The sequence below is a fragment of the Trichosurus vulpecula genome, chromosome 1, assembly GCF_011100635.1.
Source record: "Trichosurus vulpecula isolate mTriVul1 chromosome 1, mTriVul1.pri, whole genome shotgun sequence".
NCBI classification, from domain to species: Eukaryota; Metazoa; Chordata; class Mammalia; order Diprotodontia; family Phalangeridae; genus Trichosurus; species Trichosurus vulpecula.
Window position 1 is genome coordinate 24,158,553 of NC_050573.1, and position 12,981 is coordinate 24,171,533.

At 46.6% G+C, this 12,981-nt stretch overlaps 1 protein-coding gene across 1 annotated transcript in view; it reads left to right on the forward strand.

Moving 5' to 3' along the window:
* Positions 1-12,981, forward strand: part of GCN1 (GCN1 activator of EIF2AK4) — a 62,471-nt gene that overhangs the window by 36,549 nt on the left and 12,941 nt on the right. Inside the window, exons 35-42 of the mRNA XM_036757967.1 lie at positions 358-479; positions 1,086-1,200; positions 3,093-3,272; positions 9,635-9,855; positions 10,825-10,893; positions 11,165-11,303; positions 12,224-12,420; positions 12,570-12,712. Of these exons, the coding sequence (XP_036613862.1) occupies positions 358-479; positions 1,086-1,200; positions 3,093-3,272; positions 9,635-9,855; positions 10,825-10,893; positions 11,165-11,303; positions 12,224-12,420; positions 12,570-12,712 (1,186 nt within the window). The remainder of the gene's footprint in view (positions 1-357; positions 480-1,085; positions 1,201-3,092; positions 3,273-9,634; positions 9,856-10,824; positions 10,894-11,164; positions 11,304-12,223; positions 12,421-12,569; positions 12,713-12,981) is intronic.

Sequence of the window (12,981 nt, forward strand, 5' to 3'; positions counted from 1 at the left end):
CATGTGGGGCCTCCACCCACTCTCCTGGACTAGTACTTGGACCCTGATTCTTGAACTTGTAGTGAAGGGAAGGCTGTTGCTGAGAGAGGACATCCCTTTGTGTCTCTTGGGATTCTAGCGTAAGCGGATTTGACGGGGAGGGCACCTAACAGAGCAGCAGCCCTGCTTTCTCTTGTTCCCCAAGCTCTGTGTCTGCTCCAAGACTCTGTGCCCCAGCAGCACCCTGCCTGGCTCCTGAGGCTCGGTGAGAGGGGCAGGTGAGGATGTGCCTGAGTCTTCCCATCATGCTACCTGCCCCAGAAGCCTCACCTTCCTCCATGCACCGTCTTTGATGGTCACACCTGCTCTTTCCCCCAGGGGCCCTCTTTGCCTTTGAGATGCTCTGCACCATGCTGGGGAAGCTCTTTGAGCCATATGTGGTTCATGTGTTGCCACACTTACTGCTCTGCTTTGGAGATGGCAACCAGTATGTGCGTGAGGTAAGTCTTGAGGCCCTCCTACCTCCCTCTGGGCACATCTATACAGTGTGGTCTAGTGCACGGAGCATGGCATTTGGAACGAGAAGTCCTGGAATCAAATCCCGTTCCTGTGGTATATTATCTGTGAAATTTTTTGCAAGTGTTTCTTCTATCTGGATCTCAGTTTCTTTATCCATAAAGTGGGAGACTAGCTTAGGTGAGCTGGAGTTCATGCTGTGAGGAGGGGTCATTGGAGCTGGGGTTGGGGGTGTCTAGCTACTTTGGGATTCGTGATAAGTGGCTTCTTCATGTAGTTGATGGACGGTCATGTACAGGACCAGGCAGAAGTGGCAGCTCTTGTAGGAAGCTGCTATTGAAAACAACTTGGCTTTGCTCCTGACGGTCATCAGGCAGAGGTGGATGCCTGTTTGTCCGTGATGCTGAGGTCTGGGTGGGTCCCACAGCTCTGACGTTCGCAGCCTTGTGGCAAGGCCAGACTTTGGGCTGCAGGAGCCCAGAGCCTGAGGTGGAGGAAGCACTCTATAAATGCTTGTTGATGATTGTTGTGGATTCTCAGGGCTGGGCTGCAGGATGGGGGCTGCTTCTGAATTTCTTTTCTCCTTTGAGGCTGCAGATGACTGTGCCAAAGCTGTGATGAGTAACCTGAGTGCTCATGGGGTGAAGCTGGTTCTCCCCTCCTTATTGGCTGCCCTTGAGGAGGAGTCCTGGAGGACCAAAGCTGGTAAGAATGCTGTCCTGAGCCTTGCTCTCACTTATTTGTCCCATAAAAAAGGCACCTGAAACCCCTTTTCCTTCTTAAAGCCCTGGATCCAGGAAGAGATATGAGACTCCTCTTGGTTCCCATCTTCTCTCTACCTCCTGAACTCTGTTTGTTTTTTTTAAGAATACATATTTATTGATACCGTCTGTATTTACATCATTAAAACTTCCCCCTGTATCCCTTCTGCAATCCCTCCCTGAGAGCCATTTCTTATAATAAAGAATTTTTCTTTTAAAAAAAAAGAAGGAAGAGAAAAAAATCACCAAACTAAACAATTTGTTTTAAAAAAAATCTGACACTATTTGCAGTATTCCACCAGCCATGGCTCTTCCTTACTGATTGGGCTAGGAGTTTCTAAAGGGACCCATATCCTCACTCTGAAGTCTGATTAGGTAAATGCTGAGCATTCTGTGGGTCGGTGGTGCTTGTCCCAGAAGCCTCCACCAGTCCCTCCCTTCCCTGCAAGCTTTGGGGGTTTTTACCTGCCATGATGTGAGTTTTAGAGTCTGGGTGTGAAGCAACTGGTCATTAAATTTTTTTTTAAGTTAAATTTTATTTTACTTTTCTCAAAGAATGGTTCTCTTTCTTTCATTCCCACTCTGTCCCCCCCTTGCTCAGTTGAGAAAATTGAAAAAACCCCCAAAACATAACAACAAAAACCCTATTACAAACACATATAGTTAAGCAAACAAATTTGTACATTGGCCATGTCTAAAAAACATTTCGTCTCTGCACTGTGAATCTCTCTCTGGAGGTGCATTGTTTTTACAGTATTTTTGATATTGTGTAAACAGTTTTCCTGATTCTGTTCATTTCCCTCTGCATCATACAAGGCTTCCCAGGTTTCTGTGAACACCCCCTTCCTCATTTCATCCAGTACCGTTGCCTCCCATCCCTTTCCTGTACCCTGATCTGTCAGCTGTTCCTCAGTCGGTGGGCATCCCCGCCATTGCACAAAAAGAGCTGCTGTGAATGTCGTCATCGTTCCCTTGTTCCGTGTGTTGGGCTTTTTGCGACCTTGTGGACCATAGAACACCAGTACTATCCAGGGGGTTTTCTTGGCAAGAAAACTGGCATGGTTTGCTTTTCCTTCTTCAATGGATTAGGGCAGAGCTAAGTGACTTGCCCAGGGTCACATAGCAAATAAGTGTCTAGGCCAAATTTGAACTCAGGTCTTCCTGACTCCAGGCCCAGTGCTCTGTGCACTATGGTGTCATCTAACTGCCTTATAAATATTTTTGTATATATAGGTCATTTTCCTCTTTGATCTCTTTGGGGCATAGATCTGGTAGATCTGTACTGAGTCAAAGGGTGTACACAGTTGAATAGTTTGGTTTGTTTTTTTTTTTTAGCATAGTTGCACATTGCTTCCCAGAATGATTGAACCAATTCACCTCCAGCTTTTGTCACCTTTGCCAGTCTGATGGGTATGAGGTTGAACCTTTTTTAATTTGCTTTTCTCTATCAGTGATTTAGAGCATTTTTATAAGACTATTGATAGCTTGGATTTCTTCTTCAAATGCACTAGACTGTTCCTAGTTTTTGCCAGACCATTCATTTTCCAGTTTTCCCAACAGTATTTGTCAGTGAATTCTTGCCGCAGTCACTGGGATCCTTGAGTTTTTCAGACACTCGGCTACTGTGCTCATTTGTTTCTGTGTATTGTGTACCTTGTCTGTGTGGTTGTTTATTTTTCGTCAACATCACAAAGCGGCCTGAGTTCATTTAAGGCTGGTGTTCTTCAGTGTTTCTACTGCCTCACTGTGAATTGCACCAGCATCTCAGGAGTTCATGGGACCTGGGTTGGATTCTTTGCCCCTTTCTGCCCACTGACAGTCTGTGTTTGTCCCTAGGGTCTGTTGAATTGCTTGGGGCAATGGCCTACTGTGCCCCAAAGCAGCTGTCTTCTTGTCTGCCCAATATTGTGCCCAAGCTCACTGAGGTCCTGACTGATTCCCACGTGAAAGTTCAGAAGGCTGGACAGCAGGCGCTAAGGCAGATCGGCTCCGTCATCCGGAATCCAGAGATTCTGGGTAAGTTCTCCCTGCCCAGCTCACCTTTTCTCCTGTTCCTCTCCGTTATGTGTGCATGTGGAGGATGCTACAATTTACCAGAACAAATGTCCTTTATTGAAACATCCTAGGTCACATTTTGCTTGCTGTCCTTGAGATAATGACTGGGATGTCTATTTTCTCCATTGGTATCAGACTCTAGTAAGAGCCCTCCCTGGTCTTTGATTTAGTACTGGTGGCTCCAAAGCATCTGATGAGCCCTTGTGAGCAGCTTGATGCCAGGTTATCCTTCAGTGCCCAGCTGAACCGCAGGGAATCCTGTGGTTGGAAATGTCTCTTTGGGTGGTGAGCATGTTCAACAGATTATTGCAAACATGAGGCTCTCGAGGGCTCATCATTCCATTCTAATAGCCCTGGGGAAAAAAGATGTTTCTAGACCATAAGCCTGGGTATTGTTTTGTCAGCAGACAAGGTTAACAAAGCTCAGGCTACTCCCTTGATCAATGAGAGGCCTGTTAAATAGGATGCTTTTTAAATGAAACAGCAAGTGGCTCTTGCCTCAATCTGGTTGCTTCAGAAGTACCTGGTTTGTCTCTTGTAGAAGGGATATTGCTCTTTTATGGGGCACATAGAGAGACTTGTGCCAACAGCTGTGGAATGGGAAGTCACAAGGAAGGGTTCTTGGGCCATTGTGTGAAAACGGACTTTTGTCAATGGCCGTGTTGGAAGGCATTGTAGGAGTCTTATTTTACTTTGGTTTTGTAGAATCTTTTTTCCCATTTTAATTTGCGGTCATTTATAGAGGGAGTTTGTTGTCTTTAAATCTTTATTGTTTCATGGTTGCTGATGCTTTAGTCTCCTGAGAGAAATTGATTTCTGTCCTCTCCACCAAATACAACACGTGATACTGATTCATAGTTCTTTTTCTTGGTCAAGGGAAGGACATGGGGAATTACTTTGTGTTAGATTAAACTTCAGACAACTAATTTGAAGTCATTCGGTGCATCATTGCTTTATAGACTTGGCTAAATCCTTTCCCGCCTTCCTGTTCCAAGTCATGTCTAAAAGAGCTTAGTGTTTGTTTGGGACAGGATTGGATTAGGAGACTAGGCACATGAATGAAAAATGTTTTGAAAAACTGTCTGTAACCCTGATAGCTTGATTTACACTGGACCTCATAGCTTTTCCCTCACAGCAACCCTGGGAGATTGGTAGTGTGTCATTAGTCCCATTTCACAGATGAGAAAACTGAGGTCTCGAAGTGATTTGTGTTGGATGGTGGCTTTCTGTTTCTGGCCCAGTTCCTCTTACTTCTTATGTCTATAGCTTGTTCCACTACATATATAGAGCCTCATTATGGGGGAAGTGAGGAAGACATCCAAGATCGCTGAGGGCCTGTTGGGACATTCCTGAAAGAGGAAAGTAGGATCAAAAGCACTGAAGACAAACCACTGTTTATTTGAGGCTGGCCATGGTGCTATGTCAGGGGCATTTTTATGTAGGTGTACATCGCATTTTTCCCAGTTGTTACAGGCTTGTGATTCAGTTCAGTTCAAAATATCTATTGAGTGCCTGCCATGTGATGGGGATGGGAGCTAGGTGTGTGGAATAAGACATACATAGAGCAGCATATTATCAAGGTTGAATAGTATTCAGTTCACAAAGTGTTTATCAAGTGCCTCCTGAACAAGGCACTCAGCTGGTGCCTTGGGATGCAATCTGGTTGGGGAACTCAGAAGATACAGGGGGGGACCAGAATGGGGACGGGACAGTAAATGCAACATGAATATAGATGAGTGCGACGTGAAGTAGAATGAGATAGGGAGCAAGGAGAGATCCAGATGAAGAAAACGTTCCAGGAAAATTTGAGGACAAAGAGAAGGGGTGGCGGTGGTAGAATTAGGTTGAAAATTGGGGAAGCCTTCACAGAAGTGGCTGGCACCTGAGCTTAGACTTAGTAGAAGAGAATTTTCACAGGCAGAGATTAGGAAACAATGAATTCTTGGTGTTGGGGACAAAGATTGAACTGTAGAATAGGAAATACTAAGTTTAGGGGACACTGTAGTTTGTTAAGATGGCTGTGGGTCCATTAACAATGGCACTTAGTCTTTGAGTGATTTCTGCTTTGAAAGGTGCTAAAAGTTCCTGTATTTAAGTCAAGTATCAAAAAACAGACCAGTATTTAGGATGTTGAAGGTTTCATGAACTAGATGTTTTCTGAGGTCCCTTCTAAGTACAAGATTCTCTGATTTTATAGTGTCTTGATTCCTCTGCTTACTAATTTATTTTCATTTTAGTTTTTCAGGGACTCAAGTCTAGGTTTTATTTTACTTTTTTCTTCCCCAGCTCCTTTATTTAATTTTTAAAAATTAAATCTTATTTTTTTAATAAGCAAAAATCTGCCCTCTCTCCCTCCTACCTTTTCCCTTCCAAATGAGAAAAAAAGAAAAACAAAACTACTCTTTATAGCCATGTATTGTCAAGCGAAATAAATTTCCATATTGGCCATGTTCAAGAAAATTTGTCCCACTGTGCAATGAGTCCTCCACTTCTGTCAGGAGGTGGGTAGCGCGAGCCATCATTAGTCCTCTGGCACTCCCTTGGTCGTTGTGATGGTCAGAATACTTAAACCTTTAAAAGTTGTTCATCTGGCATATTGTTGTCATTGTGTAAGTTCTTCTCCTGGTGACGTTTCCTTCTCCGTGCGTCACTTCATACAAGTCTTCACCATCCCCATCATCATTTTTTGGAGAGCAACAGTACTCCTATCATATTCATAGAACATAATTTGTTCAACCACTTCCCCTCAGTTCCCAGTTCTTTGCCACTGCAAAAAGAGCTGCTGTAAGTATTTTTGTATGTGCTTAGAATTTTTTGGGGGGGGAAGGTGGGCCTGACTCATCTTCCTGAGTTCAGATCTGGCCCCAGACACTCACTAAAAGTGTGACCCTGAGCAAGTCATTTTACCCTGTCTGCCTCAGTTTTCCTCATCTGTCAGATGAGCTGGAGAAGGCGATGGCAAGCCTCTTCAGTACCTTTGCTAAGAATACTCCAGATGGTGCCATGAAGAGTCAGACGCGACTGAAACAACTGACCAACAGAGTTTGTTTTACTTAGGACTGACATCTCTCTTGTTCTGCTCTCATTTTTGTCCCCTTTCCCTTCTGTTTCCCTCTTGAGTAAAATGAATTTCTGTACCTGACTCTGAGTGTGTATATGTGTTTGTATGTATGTGGGGGGGGGGGGCAGCGTTCTTCTCTCCTTTGGCCAGTTCAGATGAGAACGCTGCAGTCCTTGTCAGCTGCGCCCCTCCCTTTTACCTTGTTTGTATACACCTTGACCATATAATTTTCCCTAACCTTTTTCTTTCTCCCCACTCTCCCTGCCCCATGTATTCCTCTTCTCTTCCCATTCCTTTTTTAAGATCATCAGATTATGACACGCACTCGCAGGCCTTTTGTCTACATAGTCTTCCTCTATGACCCCTGATGGTAATAAGGTTCAGAGGAGATACACGTAGCATTTCCCTTCATTAGAATGTAAACATTTAATCTTTGTTTAGCCCTTTATCATTGTGCTCTTTTGTTTTTCTTGACTCCTGTGTTTGCTCTTCACATTTCCTATGCACTTCTGGTCTTTTCATTAGGAATATTTGGAAATCTTCTCCCCCCCAGGATTGTGCTGGGTAACTTACTGTCGGTTGTTAGTGGATATCTTTTGCTTTCTGGATTATTCTGTTCTGAACTCTCCACTCCTATTAGTGGCATCTAATAAATGGAATGGGATCTGACCAGGGCTCGTTGGTGCTTAGATTCTTTTTGTTTTTGGGTTTTTTTCCCTTTGACCTGGAAATTCTGGGTTTTGACTAAAGTATTCCTTTTTACTTTGGGAGTTTCTTTCAGGAAGTGGGCAGTGGATTCTGTTTCTACTTTGTCCTCTGGTTCTGAGAGATCTGGGCAGTTTTCTTTGATGATTTCTTGAAATAGGATGAAAAGAGCTTTCTTTTCTTGGTTGTGCTTCGGGTAGTCCGGTGATTCCTGAGTTATCTCTTCTCGACCTGTTTTCCCAATCAGGGATACCTTACATCTTCTTTTACATCTTTTGACTTTGTTTTAATATTCCTTCTGGTTTTATGGAGTCATCATTTTCTTTTGGGCCTATTCTAATTTTCAGAGCATTTGTTACCTGGGCAAGGTTTTGTACCTCTTGTGCCAAATTATTAATTCCTTTTCCAATTCTTTCCTCCCCAGTTCTTCTTTAGCCTTTTTTTCTTCTAGTGCTCTCATTTCATTTGTAAAAATATTTTTCTCCTCTTTAAAAAGCTCTTGTTTCATTTCTTCCAGAAGTCCTAGTTGAAATAATGCCAAAACCATGCTTTTCTTTGAGGCGTTGCTTAAAGATGTTTTGGAGTCATTCTCTTCGTCTGAGCGTCCCTATCACCACAATAACTTTTTATGATGGGCTTTTTGTCGTTTGCTCATTTTTCCAAATTCAGACTTTATGTTGGGGTCGGCCTTTTGCATTTGGAGCTGCTTTCGGAGTATTGAGTATTGTGTTAATCCAGGATCTCAAGGAGAGCAAGCCTTTGGTGCCTGAAGTGGTCTGATTTGGAACAGAATCTGATTGCTGCTGTCCTGGTCTGTTCCTCAAGGTGGATCTAAGCAACCTGCCTGTGGGCTTGCCCTCTTTGGAGATCTGTTGGACTGCTGATGAATTCAGCTACTCAGCCAGTTGGAACGTCCTGCTGGTTGAGAATGACAGAACTGTAAGGTTTCCCTTGGGTCCACCCTGGTTATTCTGCAGGCTTCAGGCTGGGCTGGAAGCTGGAACTGAGACTCTGCTCTGCCTCTGGGGCCCAAGCCACCCAGCTGGATTTGCTTTTGAACTTCTAGGGTCTGTGACCACTCCTTGTCCTGTAATGCTGCCTCTAGGCACAGGTCCCCTTCTCAGTCATCCCTGGATCTGTGAACCAGAGTGGGGGCTGGATCTGGGACCTCTTCTTGGTCTGATGGGTGCTGATCTCTGTGGGCTGGAAGGTTCTGGGCATCATGCTCCTGGCTAGACCGCATCCCTAGGCTCCTTAACACCTCACTCTTTATCTATGCTGACCTGGGCTGGAAAAATGACTCAGTCCAATTTTTTTTCTTAGATTTTCTGATCAGATTTCAGCCTGGTATGTTTTCTCAATGTTTGGAGGAGGCGGGGATGGAGTATTCACTGTACTTCTAGCTGCAGCTTCCTCTCTGGTCCTCCTCTGGTTTCATCGAGTTTTTAAGCTAGTAGGGAGATTAGAGATTAGAGCTCCCTGGCCCCTCATTGTACAGACTTGTCACCTTCCCACTGCCACATCTGGAGCCTGTTGGTGAAATTCTATGGAGAGCTCAGAAAGATTAACTAGGGTTGGAATAAACAGACTTTAAACAAATGAAACCTCAGCAAACATCCTAATGTGCAGTAATGAGTCGTAGGAAGGGCACCAGGGAGCAAAAAACCAGAAGCAAGGGAGTGGCACTGACTGGGGAACAGCTTAGTAAACTGTAGCCTGTGATTCTCATAACCATAAGAAACAATGAACAAAAAGAATTCAAAGAAACACGGGAAGCCTCGAGGCAGAGCAGAGGGAAGGAAGTAACTGGAAGAAGAGAGGGACAGTGACAATAACATGAGCCTGGAAGCAGAGCCCACACACTGAAGGACCAATCTCGGCCCTCAGAAGACAAGAAGCATCTCTCTCCTTCTGGTGGAGAGGAAGGAGAACCTGCCAGTGCCTGCCGCCTGCCAGTGCAGGCCTCTTCGGCCAGCTGGTCGCTGCTCCCTGGGCCAAGGGAGCTGTGCTCACCTGTTGTTCTTTGCCATTAGGGATGTGGGACTAGGGGATCTTAGCTAAGAAAGACTAGGATGGAAAACGAGGCATCCTCGTCTGTTTCTAGAAGGCACCCAGCCCATTTCCCTCACCCACAGTTGTCCCAACTCTGCTGTTCAGATGCTTAGAGCTTTTCAGTGTTTTGTCTTAAATCCCAATTTGGGTGTTAGGGGCTGCCCTGCCTCAGCTGCTTGTTCAGAGAATGCTCAGTGCAGTAGACACAGGTCATTCACTGTCCATTGGAATTGACCCCCTGGAGCCAGAGACCAAGAGGTCACAGGGTCACAGGCTCTCAGTATAACAGAGTTACCAGGTGCCACCTCTACCTTGGTCCCTGCCCCATCAACCGAGCTCTGAATGTTGACAGGCCAGTTTCTTTAGCTGGGTGCTTAGTGGAACTTTGGAAAGGGCTCTCTGAAGGTCCCTCGTGTTCTTGTGTCTTGAGCCGTTTCAGAGTCAGAGTCACCCTTGGTGGACACGTACAAACCAAGGGGTCGCTCTCTTGTTTCTGAACTTGTAGCTATTGCTCCAGTCCTTTTGGATGCCTTGACAGACCCCTCTAGGAAGACTCAGCAGTGCCTGCAGACCCTGTTAGATACCAAATTTGTCCATTTCATCGATGCCCCTTCATTGGCTCTCATCATGCCCATTGTCCAAAGGGCCTTTCAGGACCGATCCACTGACACCCGGAAGATGGCTGCCCAGATCATTGGCAACATGTACTCTCTGACAGACCAGAAGGTGAGGACTGGCCATGGTATGGGCAAAGTACTTGAAGTTCTGGGGGGTTGGGCTTTACTACTGAATCCCTCTTGGGATCGAGGGGCACAGGCTTTCTGTTCCTGATGATGTAGGAATCAGATGCCTTTGCTAGGAAGGGGACAGGAGGAGGGGAGGAAATGGAAAAGGGGCAGTGGGGCAGTCAGGAACCTTATAGCATGACCTGGAAGTTATTCCAGCTTAGGAGTGAGAATAAAAGCAGAGTTTTTGCAATGACCTGAGTGGGTTTTTTTTGTTTTTGTTTGTTTATTTTTTAACACTCTCTTGGAATAGACAGATTTGTGCTTATGATCTCCCATTGGGAACCGGTATAACTAGAGCATTTTCCAGTTGTACAGGCTGTGGGTGCTAACTGCCCAGCACAGCCCAGGCTGCCCATGGCTCTGCCCACTCTCCCTCTATCCTGCTGAGGTTCTGCTTCGGTGAAAGCAGCTGCTGAATATTCCGATGCAGAAAAGCACCTGGGAGGCTCAGAGTTCTCCCACTTGGTCCCAGGGAAAAGATCCCAGATAGGCTCCTGATCCGCAGAGGCCACCAGATTCACCTAGTTTTACAGAGGCCCAGAAAGGTTCTGAACTGCCTGGGGTTACAGAGACAGGGAGTGCATAATGGAGGATTTGAACCAGGTTGTCCAGCCTGTCCGTCACACCATGTTACCCTTAGTGTGAGAGGGAGCAGGAAGATAACACTGTAGCTAGCAGTGGCCAGACTTGACTTCTTTTGACTGGCACAAAGGAAAGGCATTTCTGGGCCAGAAGGCCCAGGACCTCCAGAAAGAGGCTTGGCTGGGCAGTGGAAGGGGGGGCCTCAGGCTGCTTTCCTTCCCCCACCCCACTTTTCTGAGAGTCCTGGAGGTTTTCTGGTCAGGTCACCTCTTCTGGGCCTGCCTGTAATGCCTGCCTCAGCCCCTCTCTTTGCCTTGTGTTGTAGGACTTGGCTCCTTACCTGCCTAGTGTGACTCCTGGGCTGAAGGCCTCTCTCTTGGACCCTGTGCCCGAGGTAAGTCCTTGGAATTGTTTGTTTCAGAACAAAGACACTTCTCTAAAATTTGCTGTTCATGATAGAATATAAGTGCCTTGAAGGCAGCCACTGTTTTTGGTATCTTTGTGCCTAGCACAGTGCCTGGCACCCAGGAGGTGCTTAATTAGAACTGAAGGGAACAAGTTTTGTGGTCGAAACCCAAGAGAAACTGCTTTTGTGGCTCCGGTCAGGGGAGCACCACCCTCAGAATCTCAGGCCCTGCCCAACGTGTCTCTCGGTTCTTGAATAGGTTCGGACAGTGTCTGCGAAGGCCTTGGGAGCCATGGTGAAAGGCATGGGTGAGTCGTGCTTTGAGGACTTGTTACCCTGGCTGATGGAGACCCTGACGTACGAGCAGAGCTCAGTGGACCGCTCCGGTGCCGCACAAGGTGAGCACAAAATGAGGATGGCTGCGGTCTGGGGCTGGGAGATGGGAGTTTAGAGGGAGGAACCTACAATGTGTGTGGGGGAGGATTTTTAAAAAAATACATCACCTTTTGCAAACATATCTCTTCACCCCCCCCCCCCCTCCCCATCCAGGGAGTCATCCCTTGTCACAAAGAATTTTTAAAAAGCAGTTGGGGAAAACAAGTCAGGCCACCCAGAAGCCCCCCAGCTCTGCAAAGATGGTAGGGGGCAGCACATTCCCTCATCCCTACCCTTGGCCACATTTGTTCTAAGTACCTGTTGTTCTTCTTCAGTCTCTGCCCATTCTGGTTATTGGAGTGTTGGGGCATAGTGTTTTCCTAGTTCTGCTTGCTTCCCTGCCTCAGTTCCGGTGTTTTCTTGTGCTCCTCATGTGCTCATCATGCGTTACAGTGCAGTAATGTTCCATTTACAGAGATGTACTAAGATTTATGGAGCCTCCGCTTCTCTTTTTGAGACTACAGAGGGCTTATAGGCAGCTTTGTGTCTCCTTGGGAGATGTGCTTAGCAGTGGGAACGATGGGCCAAAGGACGAGGACATTTTAATCACCTTCTTAGCTTGACTGCAGATTTCCTTCCAGAACAGCTGGGCCAGTTCCATGCTCTCCCGTTGGTGCTTTCTGTACTCCCTCCAACATCGACTGTTCCCATCTTTGGCATCTTGGCCAGTTTGCTGGATGTGAAATGAAACCTCAGAATGGTTCTGATCTGCATGTCTCTGATTTTAGTGATTTAGAGCAGTGTTTTGTGCCGCTATTGCTAGTTTTGTCGTTCTTCTTTTGATAACTGTTCATATCCTTTGCTTCTCAGTTGGGGAGTGGTTCCTTGTAGATGGATTCTTACCATGGGGAGAGAGGGCCTTAAATTTGTACTTGCTGTGTAGGCTTGGCAGAGGTCATGGCTGGTCTGGGAGTGGAGAAGCTGGAGAAGCTGATGCCAGAGATTGTGGCTACTGCCAGCAAAGTGGACATTGCACCCCATGTCCGTGACGGCTACATCATGATGTTCAACTACCTGCCGATCACTTTTGGAGACAAGTTCACCCCTTATGTGGGGCCCATCATTCCATGCATCCTCAAGGTAGGGGAAGGGAGCAGGGGTTCTTTTTGAAAGAGGAAGTGGCAAGACATTCAAGACCCAAACAGTCTCAAAGACCCGTGCAGCGTTCCGGAGCATTGGTGCCACTTCCTGGGGAGATCCGGACCTGGCTGACGATAGTCTCTTTGCAGGCTCTTGCTGATGAGAATGAGTTTGTGCGGGACACTGCCCTACGTGCAGGACAGAGGATCATCTCGATGTATGCGGAGACCGCCATTGCGCTGCTGCTGCCTCAGCTGGAGCAAGGCCTCTTTGATGACCTCTGGAGGATAAGGTGACTTCTCTCTGGCCTCTAGCAGGGTTGTGGGTTTGAGCTGGGTGAGCTGGGTTTGGTTTTTGGTCCAGCACAGTCTCGAGCTCTTCAGCCTCCTCACGTCAGATGACCCTGACGCTGGGGCCCAAGTCTTCGGACGTCTCAGGGCTCTCTTGTTTGGTGTCTCACCAAGGTCTGGTCCTTCCCGTTCCTGTGCTCTTACAGCTAGGCCTCACCCTAATCCTTTGATGGTTTGAGCTGCAGCACTTCTCCCATGAGAGGGCAGGGGC